This window comes from Gossypium raimondii, chromosome 6 (genome assembly GCF_025698545.1).
Source record: "Gossypium raimondii isolate GPD5lz chromosome 6, ASM2569854v1, whole genome shotgun sequence".
NCBI classification, from domain to species: domain Eukaryota; kingdom Viridiplantae; phylum Streptophyta; class Magnoliopsida; order Malvales; family Malvaceae; genus Gossypium; species Gossypium raimondii.
In genome coordinates, this window is record NC_068570.1 from 42,553,067 (window position 1) to 42,571,061 (window position 17,995).

Sequence of the window (17,995 nt, forward strand, 5' to 3'; positions counted from 1 at the left end):
CAACCAAACAAAAGAATACTATTACAACTCTATTTAATTGTTATTCAATTCTATTGAACTAAACAATTAAATTATTGATTACAACTCTATTCCATTACAGTTTTATTCCATTCACCCAAACCAAACGTAGTGTAATAGTATTACATTTCTTTGAGGGCTTTGTTTCTGTACTGGACTAGGCCATGGTGGCCTCTGTTTGTATGGGACATTGTTTCTCGATTTTGTAATCCTTTTCTCTATTAAATGAAATCCGATCATTGTTTAAAAAAAATTGGGGAAAAAGACTAAAGTCATCAAATGTATGATATAAGACTATTTAACCAACTTTTATAATGTTATGGCCTCAATTGATTTCGCTGGAAAGTGTCATATTACTAAGGTTATTTTATATTTGGGACCATTAAGACCAAATTCCCTCGTCTTGTTATTATAGGTATTTATTTACATTTGTATTACTTTATGCTATAATTATATTTAAAGTTGATATAGTATGTATTTTAATAATTTAACAAGTTGCATTATATTAATTTTTATATTTTTATATATTTTTATTTATTTACTTTTTGTTAAAGATAAATGATCAAAATAGTTACGTTTGTTTGTCTTAGGTTACATTTTAGTCACTTATATTTGAAATATTACGTTTTAGTCACTTACGTTATCGTTTTGTTACGAAATGGTCACTTTACCTTTAAGTTTTGCTACCTCCCAAATGGTAATCCGACGTGACAGTTAAAATGGGTTTTAAATGCCAATATGGATGAGAAAAGTTAAAATTTTTTTTATAAAAATAGAATATAAATTTTGCCCTAAAACTCAATTTGCTCCTGTTTAAAAATAAGCAACATTTGAGTTTTTTTTTTGTTACCATCAGAAAAAAGAAGAAGAAGAAGAAGAAGAAGAAGAAGAAGAAGAAGAAGAAGAAGAAGAAGAAATTGCCGCACCAACCTCTATACTTACTTGCTATTGGAGTTGCTTACAATATACAAATAAACAAAGATGAAGCATGTTTTTTTTGTCTGTAAATATACAAAAAAAATGAAAAGATGAACCACATTTTTGCAAAAAAACCATAATATCTGAATCCAAAACTGAAGTAAATAACAAAAAAAAATCCATTACTTACTGTAATTCATGCCTGGACCTTCTATTAAATTGATCCTTTGTTTTTCCATTTTGAATAAAAAATCCAACTGATTGATGGAGCAGTCAATTTAATTTCTACTGTTTTGGTTCAATAAAGATAACTATGAAAATGAATAGTTTTTTTAGTCAAAATGGAAACAAAAACCAAAACAAAAAAGAGACCAAGTGTTATTTTTTTTCCGGTTCAAGGATGAATCTAATGCATTGATCTTGATTATTTTGGGAAACCAAATTAATATTTTCTTTTAATTAATTTAGAAATTTCAATCAATTAAATTTATTTAATTAAAAAATCAATTAATTTATTTGGTTGGACATCCACGATGGTATTTAAAACTCATTTTAACTACCACACTGGACTGCCGTTTGGAAGTTAATATACCTTAACGACAGAGTGACCATTTCGTAATAACATGAAAACATAAGTAACTAAAACTTAACATTTTAAACATAAATGAATAGAATGTAACCTGATACAAATAAAAGTGACTATTATAGTAGTTTACCCTTTTTATACATAACTTAGTTTTCTTTGGGGTTAAAAAATATCTTAGTTTTATATTCATTAATAAAGACTAAAGTCATGAAGGAAGTAGGAAATAAACTAAAAGAATAAACTCTTGAATAAAAAGAAAATCCAAAAACTCCTTTATTAACAAGCTGTCGTTCAGCGTATGAGACTAAGCAAATGGAAAGACTAAAACACCCTTACGCTACACGCGCATTAAACAAAGAAATCAAGTACATCAGCGTAATTTCGAATGTCATCACCGTCTATATAAAATAATAAAAGCCCAGAAGCGTGTATAGCTTCATTTCCCTCCCCAATTTGAAACCTCTCTTTCTCTGTGGGGTGGAAAACCCAATATAACGTTGCAAGAACATAGTCCCCAAAAAACTTTCTAAATTAGAATCAAAAGCGAAGAGAAATTAGAGAGAAAAATTAAGTGAACAACGCAGGATCTCAAGAAAAGATGATGAGACTTTTTGGTATGGGAAAGGACTCCGCCGTCGATGTGTCGCCGCAGTCATTCGGTCATTCGGCGTCTGCATCAGCGTCTGTGTCGGCCGCCCCGGTGACGGGTCCCGCAAGGCCTGTTCGGTTGTTGTACTGTGACGAGAAAGGGAAGTTCCGGATGGATCCGGAAGCGGTCGCGGCTTTGCAGCTTGTTAAGGAACCAATTGGGGTCGTTTCGGTCTGTGGCCGGGCTCGTCAAGGCAAGAGCTTTATTTTAAATCAGGTAATTTTATTTATATTTTCTGTTTACTTGTTTTGAAGATATATTGGAGGAAATTTATGTTCTTTCGGTGTTTTCGTAGGCGAAATAACGAATTCTAAGGTTTGTGACTTTAGTAGTAGGGATGCCGTAAATTTAGGGTTTTAAAGGGATCAAGTGTGGAATGTAGCATTTTGGTTTAAATTTTCTGGTTTTAGAAGCCTTCATTTATTATACCCGTGACATCAACATCAAATTTAAGTTTCTGCAAGTGCATTTCAGCTTACAAAGATACAACCAACGAGGTTGAGTACTATGCTTTCTAGAAAGATCTTAGGTAGAGGTAATTATAGTTTTTGAGTTACAATTTATAAGCGAGCATGAGTGAAGAGATACTTATATATAAGCGTCCGATGTGAACATGTTCACTCTGTGCATGGGAGTTTAATGCAAATGCTACTATAAAACTTAGTTGAATGATCCAAGTCTGACCAGCTGTTTATCATTTTTGATAGACCTTGATTTGAGATGGTTTAGCTTGTATCCTTTTGTTCTCAACCTTTGCAGAGGGTGGATATTTGAGCTATGTTTGGTTTCATGGTTAAATATTATGTAATTGTAAATGATTTTCCCTAATTGAACCTTGTATGGCATCTGTTTTTTTTTTTTTTTCTGAATCAGCCTTTGATTGTTGTTTTTTTTTTTTTTTGCTATAGCTTCTTGGAAGGAGTAGTGGATTTCAAGTAGCACCAACTCATCGTCCGTGTACAAAAGGGCTTTGGTTGTGGAGTGCACCATTAAAGAGAACTGCTCTTGATGGAACTGAATACAATCTTTTGCTGTTAGATTCTGAAGGAATAGATGCCTATGATCAAACAGTTTGTTTTCGCTTACCTTTTTGACAATGGATTGATTGTAAGTAGTTTGATTGTTTTGACTTATGCTTGTATCTTGTAAACTTGACAGGGAACATACAGCACACAGATTTTTTCATTAGCTGTCCTCTTATCTAGTATGTTCATCTACAACCAGGTCTGTATTTTCTTAAAGAAAGTATTGAGATTTTTTTCCTTTTGACTGGCTTGTTAATGAGGGTCCTTTTACCATTTCCCCAAGTTTTGATTGTCTACTTCTGATATTTAGATGGGAGGTATAGATGAAGCTGCACTGGATCGTCTTTCTCTTGTCACTCAGATGACAAAACATATTCGAGTTAAAGCTGGAGGAAGAACAACCTCAGCTTCTGAACTAGGGCAATTCTCCCCAATCTTTGTTTGGCTTCTAAGGGTAATATTTGATTACGAACTGACCCATTTAAAATCTGTTTTATTGTTGGTTATCCTGTGTTTAGTTCTTTATTATGGCTGTTATGTTCTTATGGTTGTCAAATCTACTTTCTTAAGTTCTCTATTGTAAAATATTCTTCTTGCAGGACTTTTATCTGGATTTGGTGGAGGATAATAGGAAAATAACTCCCCGTGACTACCTAGAACTTGCTTTGCGGCCAGTTCAAGGTAGTGGGAAGGATATAGCTGCCAAAAATGAGGCAAGTCTTAACATAAATTTTAATTGGGGAAGTAAAAGAAATCAATATTAATTCTGTGGAAGCTTGATGAAAAATGAAAAGGAAGTGTCTTTAAAGTGTCTTATTGATTAATATGCAAAATTTGTTGCATGGTTATGCATGCAAATTATGTGATAGACACTGATCATTTATGTTTAATTGTTGATAGATCCGAGACTCTATTCGAGCTTTATTTCCTGATAGAGAATGCTTTACCCTTGTGAGGCCTTTGAACAATGAAAATGATCTGCAAAGGCTTGATCAAATTTCGGTCAGTATCCAACTGTTCTCATATATGCTATTCCCTCTCTGATTTCTTATCATCCTTTTGCCTCCTCTTTCTCCTTCCCTCACCCATTGCTGACTGTCTTTTTTGTTTAGCATGCATAATTTCTTTATTAAGACCTTAGGTTTCATGTGTAGCTTGACAAACTGAGACCTGAATTTCGAGCTGGGCTTGATGCATTGACAAAGTTTGTTTTTGAGAGAACGAGGCCAAAGCAGGTTGGGGGTACTGTACTGACAGGGCCTGTTCTTATTGGTATCACACAATCATATCTGGATGCTTTGAATAATGGTGCTGTGCCCACAATATCTTCCTCATGGCAGGTTAGTTACCTTTATCTGGAAATGCTATGGGATATGTCATTAAGTGGAATCAAACCGGGTTAATAGTGTTATTTTCAGAGTGTTGAAGAAGCTGAGTGTCGGAGGGCATATGATTCTGCTGCGGAGATTTATATGTCAACTTTTGACCGTACAAAACCACCTGAGGAGGTAAGTGATGTCTTTATCATAATTGTTGTGTGGCTGTTTTGATAAATTTTTACAATTCTAATCTTGATGGTCCTAGGTGGCATTGAGGGAAGCCCATGATGAAGCAATTCAAAGAGCGCTGGCTGCATACAATGCCAGTGCTGTGGGGGTTGGTTCGATGAGAAAGAAATACGAGGAGCTTCTACAGAAATTTTTCAGAAAGGCATTTGAGGTATGCAGTAACTCAAAGGTTACATTTGTAGGCTAAGTCTTTATTTCTATGTTACAAAATGAATGTTTTGCCTCGAATTATGGGTTGGTCATTTATGCAGGATTATAAAAGGAATGCATTTATGGAAGCGGATATGCGTTGTTCAAATGCCATAGAAACCATGGGAAAGAGGTTGAGAGCAGCATGCCATGCCTCTGATGCAAGTATAGATAATGTTGTGAAGGTAAGTGGTCATTATCCGCTTGTTCTTATTCTTCTTGCAAAGGACTTTGACCTAATTGTGCAACTTTGTTTCTTCTCATTATCTTCCTTTTGAGATGATATTCCAGATTTAGATTTTAGATCACAAATATTGTAAGGATGAAGGCTAGTTAGCAGCCTACCTAAGTGGAGTTATCTTCTTTTGGCTTTCCTTTTCAGTTATAATCTATTACCTTTTTTTTATCCTATGGAAAGTTCGATTTTTTCTATGATATTATATGATATTGGGTTTTTCCAAATGATGCCATTCACCGGGTTTGATTAAAATGTTATATGCAGGTTCTTGATGCTCTTCTATCTGAGTATGAAGCATCATGCCATGGCCCTGGAAAATGGCAGAAACTGGCTGTATTTTTACAGCAAAGGTTTGTATCAATATATTTTTTTTCATTAAGATGGTCGTTCCTGGTGTTCTGGGGCTTAGGTGTCTACTTTTGGATATTAACTTTATCTTTTTATGGTGTCTATCAGTATGGAGGGGCCGGTACTGGATTTAACCAAGAGACTTATAGATCAGATTGGATCAGAGAAGAGTTCCCTCATATTGAAATGTCGTTCAATTGAGGATAAGATGAAGTTACTCAGCAAGCAATTGGAGGATAGTGAGAAATATAAATCCGAATATCTGAAGCGATATGATGATGCTATCAATGACAAAAAGAAACTTGCTGATGAATATGCGAACCGTATGAATAATTTACAAGCTGATAACAGTTCACTGAAGGAAAGATGTTCTAGTTTAATGAAAGCAGTAGATTCTGCCAAGCAAGAAATGTTAGACTGGAGAAGAAAATATGATCAGGTGTTGTCGAAGCAGAAAGCCAAAGAAGATCAGGCCACCTCAGAAATTGAAGTGCTCAAGTCGCGGAGCACTGCTGCCGAAGCTAGGCTGGCTGCTGCTAAGGAGCAAGCCGAGTCTGCACAAGAGGAGGCGGAGGAGTGGAAAAGGAAGTATGACTTTGCTGTTAGAGAGGCAAAAGCAGCTCTGGAGAAGGCAGCAATTGTGCAAGAGCGGTCAAGCAAGGAAACTCAACTTAGGGAAGATACTCTAAGAGAAGAGTTTTCACATACATTGGCTGATAAGGTGCTCTATTTCTCACCTCACTTTCATACACATTCTTGTTCACTCAATCATGTTTTTATGCTACTGTAATATGCAGCAAGAAAATTTGGTTTGTTTTTATGCTTATGAATTTGTTGCAGGAAGAGGAAATAAAGGAGAAGTCAGCAAAGATTGAACATGCTGAGCAGTCCTTGACAACTCTGAAGTTGGAGTTGAAGGTTAGCTTCTTATGATTATTCATTTCTATATATGCATTCTACATGTAATGCATTGGAATATGGTTACTTATTCTTAACTATGATTTATAATGACACTCAGTCAACCACTGCATGTAAACATCACACTAACTGGTTTAGGAGGCATACATGTTTCAATTTGACTTTATCTTTGAAGTTGCATGTGGTCCTGTGCATTTTCAAAGGTTGCCGTATTTAACAATGGGAAATGCTCTGCAGGCTGCTGAGGCAAAGATTAAGAGTTATGACACAGAAGTATCCTCACTAAAGGTTGAAATCAGGGAGTTAATTGACAAGGTAGAAAATACTAATGCCAAGGCCCTGTCATTTGAGAGAGAAGCGAAGATATTGGAACAGGAGAAGACACATTTGGAGCAGAAGTACTCATCCGAGTTTAAGAGGTTTGCAGAAGTTGAAGAAAGGTGTAGATCAGCTGAGAAAGAAGCAAAGAAAGCTACAGAATTGGCTGATAGAGCACGGGCAGAAGCAGTAGCTGCTCAAAAGGAGAAAAGCGAGATACAAAGGATGGCAATGGAAAGATTGGCTCAGATTGAGAGGGCCGAGAGGCAAATTGAGAACTTGGAGAGACAGAAAACAGACTTGGAGGATGAACTACATAGGATACGTTTGTCAGAGATGGATGCAGTTTCAAAAGTCGGTTTGCTAGAAGCTAGAGTTGAAGAGAGGGAGAAAGAGATCGAGTCATTACTGAAGACAAACAATGATCAGAGATCTAGCACAGTCAAAGTCCTTCAAGATCTTTTGGACTCTGAACGTGTGGCTCATGCAGATGCAAACAAAAGGGCCGAAGTACTTTCTCTTCAGCTGCAAGCTGCACAGGCAAAACTCGATTCACTCCAGCAGGAGTTGACTTCCGTTCATCTCAATGAAACGGCATTGGATAGTAAGCTTAAAACCGCTTCCCATGGAAAGAGATTGAGGGCAGATGATGTGGAAATGGGGGTGGGATCTGTGCAAGATATAGACATGAGTGATAGAATTTTAAGAGCAAATAAGAAATCCAGGAGCACTACTAGCCCCGTTTTGTATTCACAGTCAGGTGATGGTGGATCAGTGTTCAAAGGGGGTGATGACAACCAGAATCCGCAAAACAATCAGGAGGATTATACGAAGTTCACAGTACAAAAACTTAAGCAGGAACTGACGAAACATAATTTTGGGGCGGAATTGCTTGCGCTGCGGAATCCAAACAAGAAAGAAATCCTCGCACTGTATGAGAAGTGTGTTCTGCAGAAATCGTAACAATTTTTTCAGTTGATTAAATGAGTTGTACAAGGGTAATACATGTGTTCTACCATGTAGCTGATAATAATTATGAGTGTTATTAGGCTAGGGAAGGAGAAATTTATCAACTCCTGGAAATTCTGACCAACGTACGTTAACCAAAAGTCGATGTGTCTTTTGTTTAAATATCGATTTAAAACCGACGTTTAGGGTGAGGGTTGGTTTGATTGTTAGATTTGTGGCTTAGGTAAGTACACGCTAATTTAAGGAACGGTGTGATCTTTTAGCAGTTCAGATTGTTTGCGACCTCATGAAGGAATATTCAAGTTTGATGATTTTATTTTTCGTCTTCACCTGATTTACTCTAATTAATTATTTTTTCTTGAAATATAATATTATTGATTGTAACAGTACAAAGGTAGAGATACAGGAACATTAGAATGTTAGACGAGATTACAATTAAAGATATGGTATGCACGCTTGATATAAAATCAAGTCGCATAGCAAACAAGAACAAACTACACTTGTATGAGGTCTTCATCACCTCAAAGAGAGCAAAGTAAGATTCAAGCCACTCCAAGGATGAATCTAACACGTTGAGACGAAAGTTGACAGCAAACAAGTGAACAAATCACCTTGAATTGTTGAGCCCCTTTCCATGTCCTTTCTCCGGTGGTGATGGACACAGCATAGCAAACCTGAAAACAACATATATGCAGTTGCTAAAAATCAAAATAGTCGAAACAAGCTATAGAGGACTCGAGAAATAAAAACACGTAGAATTTGAGAAACATGAGCCTCTTAAGGCTCGAGAAAACCTCTACAAGGGAGGACCCAAAGGAAACCATTGGATACTTTCGTTATGCCGAGAAAAGAGAAATCCGTCTTCCACAACCGGAAAAGGAGGAGCTGGCAGTGAGGAGAAAAAAAAGAGGGAAAAGCAGAGAGGAGAAAGAAAAGAAAGGTAGGGAGGGACAGAAGGAACACATGGTCGTGGAGAAGGGGTAGGCGGGTGGCGGCACCTGAGAGCATCGACTAGTGAGAGGGGGAAACCAAAAGCATGATTCACTAGCACGGTGAGAGGGAGAAAACAACGGGGGAAGAACAAAAGAAAAAAACAAGTAGATAACAAAGGGAAGGAAAGGAGGGAGGAGGAAAGGAGGGAAGAGGGGCGAAGGAGGATTTGGCCAACCGCCGGCAACGAAAACTGATAAAAACACTCTCCTTGGACTAGGAGTGAGTGTTTGATCGAATCAAGTTGATTCAAGTGAAAATTTTTTAAGTTAATCGAGTTCACGAGTCTTATTTTATTAACTTAACTCAATTTGAAATTTTTTCGAATAGAGTCGAGTGAAATGAAATTCAAGTTGAGTCGAGTTGAATTGAGTGAAATTATTTGAGTTAAATTAAAAAATTAAACATATCAAATAAAAATATTGTTACAGTATGGTTAATTCCATGTTAGAGCACATAAAATTGAAGTCATATTTGAATTTTTTTTTCAAAGCAAAATAAAAAAAATACTTGAGTATGATAAATTTGAATAATTAATTAGGCCCCAAAATTATTATTTGAATAATTTGAATAATTAATTAGGTCCCAAAATTATTATTTTAGGAAGTTTTAAAATTTTAATTTTTTATATCTTTTTAGAATTTTTTAAATTTTATATTTTTAAAATATAAAATTTTAAAATTTATAAATATTCAGAATTTTCAAAATTATTTTGAATTTTTTTTATAATTTTTGTTAGAGAGATCAATTTATTTATTTTCAAAGTTATAGGGACCAAGAGTGTATTAACATCAATCTGTTATTCGAATTATTTGAGTTATTCGAATTGTGAAGTTCAACTTGACTTGAACTCGAATAACTCGAATAACTCGATTTGATTAACTCGAAATTCAATTTTTTTAAATTTTTTCAAATTTACTTGTTTTTTTGTGGTGACATATTAGTTTTTTTAGTTAACTCAAAGAGTAGAATTCAAAACTTTTCCTATTTAAAATTTAAATCTAATAGTTTCAATTATTAAAATTCTTATATTAAATCTCTAGTGTGATATTTTTAAATTAAAAGAAAAACTTGAAAATGTTAATCTTGATTTTTTTAAATAGTCATTTGAATTTATCATGATAAAATATTTTTATTGGAATAATGTTCTCAAGAAAAAATAATGTCAACATTTTCATTGAAATATTTATTAATATTTAACTATTTAAACTAACTAATGAAAGAGAATCAAATTATATTAAAAATTAAAGTATATAGATTAAATCTTAAGTTTCACCATAGTATAAAAGACAAAATTTTTATTAGAATAATGTTCTCAAGAAAAAATAATGCAAGTATTTTGATTGAAATATTTAATAATATTTAACTATTTAAACTAACTAATGATAGATGATCAAATTATATTAGAAATTAAAGTATATAGATTAAAATTTAAGTTTCAACATAGTATAGAAGACAAAACTGAAATTTGACCATTGACTTATAAAAAGTAGTAGTACCGCACTAGTGAGTGCACCCTTTTTCTACTAGAACTGGTATGTACCGGTATCGGTCTGTTTCAATGCATCGATTTAGATTTATCAATGTTTTTTTTAAATATTTAATATATAAAATATTTAAATATATCAAATGAATTAGATTAAATAATTTTAAATATAAAAATATTAATTGATTATATAAATTATTCATCAATAAACTTCACAAATAAAATTTCATCATTTAATAAATCTAAAATAAATAAGGAAAAAACATCTCACACATTAAACAACAAAATTATCCACAGCATTATTTAAGAAAATCTACAATAATATCACCCCATACTAAATATATAAAATGAAAGCTTAATAAAAAAATACGTATAAAGTTGTGTTTGCGAAGTTTTTAAAAATTTTATCTTTTTTTTGGAGTTAGTTTGTTATTTAGTTTAAATTTTATTAATATTTTTTAAGTTGATTAAAAAAATATTTTAACATTATTCATGCATGATCGGTGCACAATGTTTCGGTCAGTGCAATTGGAATTGATCAGAACGAGTTGGAGCAACCGGCACGGACTAGAATTTAAACTGGTGCAGAAAAAAAGAAGTGGTCATTCTGGTTTATTATTAGAACAATGCACATTGGCTGGTGTAATTGGAACTGATGCGAAATCGACTACATTGCTTATAATACAAAAAAGAGAAGACAAGGAAACTCAAAAGAAATGGAAAGTCGCATGTAAATTTCTAAGACCATTAAAGTATTCAAATTATATATAAGCACGTAACATTTTAAGAAAAAAAGTTTACGATGTTAATTATATGGACTAACTAATGACATTATAAATGTAACACCCATTACCTAGATCGTCAACAATTCCAAATAAACAATGCTACACCTAATACCTAAAGGAACTTACATATTTTCTTAACACATATATAGATTTTGGGAAACATGTTTTGGTGATGACAGTCAATAAAAACAAATTTCCAAATTCGTGCAATTCAATTCAATAACCAATAGACAGTGGTATCGCATGAATTACAAAAGTCACTTATACAAACATTAAAATTCAATAACACGGTAATATCCTACGTATATGCTTCACTGATAGTAACTTATACAATATAAAGGACTCAAACACGTTTACACTTTGCGTGATGTGACTCGGCTCGATGCTAAACTTCAATGACTATCTCCTTGCATTTGATCTCCAAAGTCCAACCTATGCGTGAAAAAAAAACAATCTAACGTGCTAAGCATACCTTTATGCTTAGTAGTACTCAAGTGAATTACAATAAACATACATTTTTACAAACTTTTTAAATTACTAAAACATGATATAAACAAATAGTATGCACCAACTTATAATAGGTAAAAAGATCATTCTCACCATTTAAAGCATGATCGATTTATTTACACAACTTCCATATTATAATTCAACATTACACACATATATCTAGACAATTCATTATGGCAGTATAGCATAATGTTTCAGTTCAAATTTTCTTGACAACCTTTAGTAATATTTGGTGACTCATACATCGAATGTACGAAATATTTCCATCCACCACTCCAATATATGCATCAAAATGCTCCACCCTACACTCCAAAATGAAATGCACCAAATTGCTCCAACCTATACTCTAAGATAGTAATGCACCAAAGTGCCATAATATAAACCATACACATCACATCTCGTACAAATCTCATACCTCACACGAAAGGCGTTATCTATTCCCATTGACATGCTAATTATATCACGATTAAGAACCACCAAAATACTAAGGCTACTAACAATTTACCATATCATTTATAAATTTCAATTAATATAACATACATTCATTCTATTCATGATATCATTATCGACATCTATTCATAATACGAAGAACACATACATATATGTACCATATGTAATCAATCATCAATATCAAATGGTTTAAACAATTCAGTTGTCATTTCACAATCTATGTTCTCTATTAAAGATTCAAAATTTATTGAAAGTCTTTATTTCATTATCATTCTTTCATGAATCAAAATAAAACGTAGTAACTCATTTAATAACAACTTGGTTTAGCATTTTCATTAATATGCACATTTTTTTATCTTTCACATATCACAACCAATTTTTCTTATTTACCAATTCTTACATTAAACTTTTTATTACTAAGAATTTAACCATTTATTATTCCAACTAAACTTAAAGGTTAGTTAGACGATATCTACTTTCTTATTGAATCCACCATTTAAACATAACATAAAATTTTTTCTAGAGTAATTACACTTAAGCTTGACAAAAGGTAACCTCTTCTTACTCAAATTTCAAGTATTATCATAAGTCTTGTCTCATTCACAACTATTCTTAAATATAAAATTAATTTTTATTCATCTTAATAAACAATTTCCCCTAACAAAGCTAAATTTCAATATTGCCATACTCTTTTTGAAAATAGACTGTCCTGTGTTTATATTAAGTTGAAAGAAAAGGTAGAAAACAAAAAATAAAATAAAAAACAAAACAAAAACAAAAGGCGCAAAGGGAGGCCCGATTCGTCCAAAAAACAAAGTCAAAAGCAAATCTAAGCTTTAAAAAATACACATTCTTAACAAACCCTAAAAAACCTTCCTGCAATCAGTCATCATTTCTGACAATCCCTCTTCCTCTATAACTGATAGTCTCTTTAAGCTCCTCTAGATGACCGTCAATAACCTTATGGTCTCCTCTAGTTAAGGTGTTCGATTTGTTTGACTCGAACTTCAAAGGGGAAATTTGTGGATCCGTTTTGTCCAGTAGTACTTTGTCTCCAAACTTAAATTGGTTCATTCTCATCACATGCACGTCATGTGTAGCTTTGTCTCTTCATCGTGTTTTTTCGTTTTCTCCTCAGCATGCATTCGCCATTCATCTAGTTCATCGAGTTGTACCATTTACTCTTCATATGCTATTTTGTTTCTATCTCCTTAACTGAAACATGGCTCCATCATGTTTTCACGAGGGATTTCCTACAAAGAAGGTTGAAACACATGGTTACTAACATTAATAGAACATTTAATCTCATCTCGCTCACTAGAGACTCTTACAGAATCACGTGCTTGAAGAGTAATATTTTCATCACCTACACGAAGCACAAGTTCACCCATACCAACATCGATAATAGTCCTAGCAGTGGCTAAAAAGGGTCGACCTAAAATCAAAGGTACTTTACTATCCTCATCCATGTTTAACGCAACAAAGTCAACGGGGAATATAAATTTATCAATTTTCACAAGCACATCCTCAATAATACCCCTAGGATATCTAATGGTTCTATTTGCTAATTTAATACTCATCCTAGTGTGTTTGGGTTTCCCAAAACCAAGTTGTTTAAATATTTTACAGGGCATGACGTTAATGCTAGCCCTTAAATCAGCCAAAGCATTATCAATATTTAAATTACCAATGATACAAGGAATAGTAAAACTTTCTTGATCTTTTAGTTTATTATGTAGTTTATTTTGGAGAATGGCTGAGCAAATTGTGTTGAGCTCTACAGTCGATGACTCATCTATCTTCCTCTTATTCGTTAACAACTCTTTTAAGAATTTGACATAATTTGGCATATGTGAAAGAGCTTTAACAAATAATAAGTTAATGTGTAATTTTATAAGAAGCTTAAGAAATTTACCATATTTTTCGTTCATGTGGTCTTTCTTTGATGCATTAGGATGACACTCGAGGTTTGTATTCTTTGACAACCGGCTTTTGCTCTTCCTTACCTTTCTCAACCTCATCATTTTTTACTACATCTTCTTGCCTCAGTTCTTGTTCAGGTTCAACTAACCCTTCCACGTATCAAACAGTAATTGCGAGAAGCTGCTCCCTTAGGTTAGTTTTAGTATTGCTAGGCAACCTACCTTGTGGTCTTTTCGAAATTAATTTAGCAACTTGACCTATTTGATTTTCGAGTCCTTGAATCGATGCTTGCTAATTTTTCAGTGCAGCTTCAGTGTTTTGAAAATGAGTTTCTGAAACCAAGATAAACTTTGTCAACATCTCCTCAAAGTTTGACTTTTTCTCTTATTGATAAGGTTGTTGGAAGCCTGGAGGTGGTTGTGCTCTTTGATTGACTTAACCACCCCAAAAGAAATTGGGATGGTTCCTCCAACTTGCATTATAGTTATTACTATAAGGGTTATTTTGAGGTCTAGAATTGTTTCCCATATAACTGTCTTGTTCATTCTCTGTGCCAGGACCGAAGGGTAAACATTCTGGATTATTCATTCCACCTCCATTTGTATCGCATTGCATCACCGAATTCACCTGCGTAGAAAAATTTAAACCTTTCATTTTCTTATTTAGTGTTTATACTTGGTTTGATAATATGGTGATTGCATCTAGATTAAAAACACTAGCTACTTTCATTGGCTTTGTTCGCATGACTTGCCACTGATAATTATTCAGTGCCATCTCTTCTATAAACTCATAAGCTGCTTCAGGTGTTTTATTGTTCAGTGTTCCACCGGCTGCTGCATCAATTAGTTTCCTAGTTGAGGGATTCAAACTGTTGTAGAAGGTTTGAACTTGCAACTATAAAGGTAACCCATAATGAGAGTACATTTTCAATAAATCCTTGTATATCTCCCATGCATCATACAATGTTTCTAAATCAATCTGGGTAAATGAAGAAATATCAATCCTCAACTTAGTTGTCTTAGCCGCTGGGAAGTACTTCAGAAGAAACTTCTCGATCATTTGAGCCCATATAGTGATGGAACCTCGTGGTAAAAAGTTTAACCATTATTTTTCCTTGTTCCTCAACGAGAATGGAAACGATCGTAAGCGAATGGCGTCATCAATGGCACCATTAATCATGAAAGTGTCACAAATCTATGGGAAATTAACCAAATGAGTATTAGGATCTTCATCTTGCAAACCATCGAACTGGACATTCTATTGTACCATCTGAATTATGTTTGACTTTAGCTCAAAATTGTTCGCAGCAATGGTGGGTCACACAATACTCAATTCAGCCCCAGTCAGAGTGGGCTTGGCATAATCATACATAGTATAAGGAACAGGAGCTCTAGGAGGTAGTTGAATATTCTAATTATCACCCATCTCCTCAGTAATAATGTTTCCCTCTTATTTGTCTACTATATTTTGTCGACTCTGTCTTACTTCTCTATGATTTCTGCAAACAGTACTTTCAATTTCACTGTCGAAAAACAATGGTCGCGATAGGTTTCCTTTAGTCATAAACTAAAAAAAACCTGCCAGAACGAAACAAAAGAAAAATTAGAATGTAAAAATTAAACTAAAAAAATATAAACAAATAAAATAAAATAAAAAATGGCTAAATTAATAAAAATCAAGTGTTCCTAATATATTAGTCCCTGACAACGATGCCAAAAACTTGATGTATCACGAAACTAACTAAAAATACGATGAAGGCAAGTGCATTTATCGATAAATAGTATAGTTATGGTGAGTAGAGATATTGTATTCACAAAGACTAAAAGTATTTGTAATTACTATTTTCCTATTATTTAGTCGACAAATTGGAGTGATTGGTTTTAAACGAGAATTACTAAATTAATCTAACTAAGAACTCAACAAAAAATAAATTAGGAAGATAACCGAAAGATAACCAATGAGAGAGACAATACCTAGGAAAGAATCTGACTAGACTTCATCTATTATTATGAATCTAAATTAAATGATTTATTCACTTGGTGTCTTGATCCGTAGAAATCTCTAAATTATGCTAATATCTCTTTCAAGAGTAAGAGCAACTGACTCTAGGTTGATTAATTGAAATTTCTTTCTAACTAAAACCCTTATTATCGCATTAACTCGATTTATGGATTCCCCTATTAGATTTGACTCTAATCTAGTAGATTTATGTCATCATATTTCTAGGATTGCATACAACTCCACTCAATTATGCTAGATCTACTCTTAAATAAGGAATTTTCCTCCTTTGATTTAAGCACATTAAAAATGAATTAATATCTCGAAAATATTAAAACAAGAGATAGACACATATAATTGAGAACAAGAATCAAGTATTTATCATGTAAAATAGAAATCAAATAATAGAATTTATCACATGTTTCATCTTTCCTAGGTATCTAGGGAATTAGTTCATGATTGTGAATAAAAACATTTCAAAGTCAGAATAACCACCAGAAATAAAGAAACTCATAAAAACTTCAAAAGAAATTAAAAGGAGGTTTTTGATCTCGATGGAAATCTACTTCAGAGTTGGCTCCAATGGTGTTCTTCGAGTTGTTTTCTTCAATATTATTTGATGGCTCATTCTCTCTTCTTCTACTTGGTATTATAGACTTTAGAATACTCAGAAAGCCTAAAAATTACATTTTTCCGCATCTTTGGGAAGCAAGTTGCGAAATCGATACGGTCTGGCACATGACTATGTGTCCAGCCCATGCAGCTCACACGGCCTTATGTCCAACCCGTGTGGCTCCTGAAATCTGCTCTTTTTGTCAGATTTTCATTCGTTTCTTACTTCTTTTGCTTCCAAATGCTCACCTAATTATAGAAACATGAATTTAAAGGATTAGGAGCATAAAGCTCACCAATTTGCACAAATAATCATCCGAGAACACATTAAGACCGAGATTAACATATGTTACTTTCATCACTTATCAATATGATCAGACACAAAAACACACTTACATTATAAAAATTCATCCAACTCATTAGACACACACAAGTCCTATATTGTTTTGCAACTTCTAAAACACTCAAGACATAAGACATTTTCAACTTAACTAAATTATAACTTCTTTCTTTTTCAAATTTGACACTACTTCTTAATCTCCCCTTTTTGATATTCCCAATCTTCACAACCTTTTTCTTTTTCAAATTAGCTAAAACATAACTTCTTACTAAAATGAAAAATGAAAAATGAAATACAATATGAACCCAAAATTTCTCACATTACTTAACATTTCCATGCTTCTAAATTTTCTTTTTCAATTCTAAACTTTCCAAAGCTAAAATTATGTTTAAAAGGGCTTCATGAGTGGAACTTTTGATGGTTTTCAAGAAATTAACTAGGATTTCATTAGAGTTTCAAATGGGAGTGGTATAAAGAAGAGAGAATATGAAAAGAGCTAAAAGGAGAATTTTTCTCATGAAAAATGGTTGTTGTTTTCTTGTTGGAGGAAAGAGGGGGTTCTTCCCTTTTTTTTATCTCAAATAATCATATTTAAACTCCCCTTATGATTCCTAAATCCAACGGCTAGTTTTAATCTTGAATTAAATGATATAAGGGCTAGAAATCACTCTTAAAAATGATCCAAATCCCTCCAAAATCAATGGACAATATTGCACATGAGATTTTAAATCTTTTAGAGTTGTGTGACTTGAATCTCGTTTTATCTGGCTTGAAAAGTTCGAGTTGCAACTCACTTGTTAAAGAAATAAAATAAAGAGATAAAATTAGGGATCTTGTTTGGAGAACTTGAGGAAGACATTTACATGAAAAAACTAGAGGGTTTCATAGTCTCAAGAAATGTAGACTATTTTTACTTGCTGAAAAAGTCTCTTTATGGCCTAAAACAGTCACCTAGGTATTGGTACAAGAGGTTTGATTTCAAAAGAAACAGTTTTGAAAGTAGTGTTTATTTTAAGAAGAGTTGTGATGGTTCATCTGTATATGTATTCCATTATGTTGATGACTTGTTAATAGCAGCCAAAGATAAAGGAAAGATAAGAAAGGTCAAATCCCAGTTTAGTAAAGAATTTAAGATGAAAGATTTGGGAGTAGCAAAGAAG

At 33.3% G+C, this 17,995-nt stretch overlaps 1 protein-coding gene and 1 non-coding gene across 2 annotated transcripts; both read left to right on the plus strand.

The window, feature by feature from the left end:
* The first annotated feature begins 1,962 nt into the window (after positions 1-1,962).
* LOC105773118 (uncharacterized) lies at positions 1,963-8,060 on the plus strand. The gene is made up of 14 exons (XM_012594791.2): positions 1,963-2,387; positions 3,080-3,241; positions 3,330-3,395; positions 3,507-3,650; positions 3,796-3,909; positions 4,097-4,198; positions 4,351-4,536; positions 4,615-4,704; positions 4,781-4,915; positions 5,016-5,138; positions 5,456-5,541; positions 5,648-6,260; positions 6,380-6,457; positions 6,695-8,060. The coding sequence occupies exons 1-14, from the start codon at positions 2,121-2,123 to the stop codon at positions 7,736-7,738; spliced, it is 3,210 nt and encodes a 1,069-aa protein (XP_012450245.1). The 5' UTR covers positions 1,963-2,120; the 3' UTR covers positions 7,739-8,060.
* Positions 8,061-14,789: 6,729 nt separating this feature from the next.
* On the plus strand, positions 14,790-14,896 carry LOC128042153 (small nucleolar RNA R71). Its single transcript, XR_008197359.1, has one exon. It is a non-coding gene; the product is annotated as a small nucleolar RNA R71 (small nucleolar RNA).
* Positions 14,897-17,995: the final 3,099 nt, after the last annotated feature.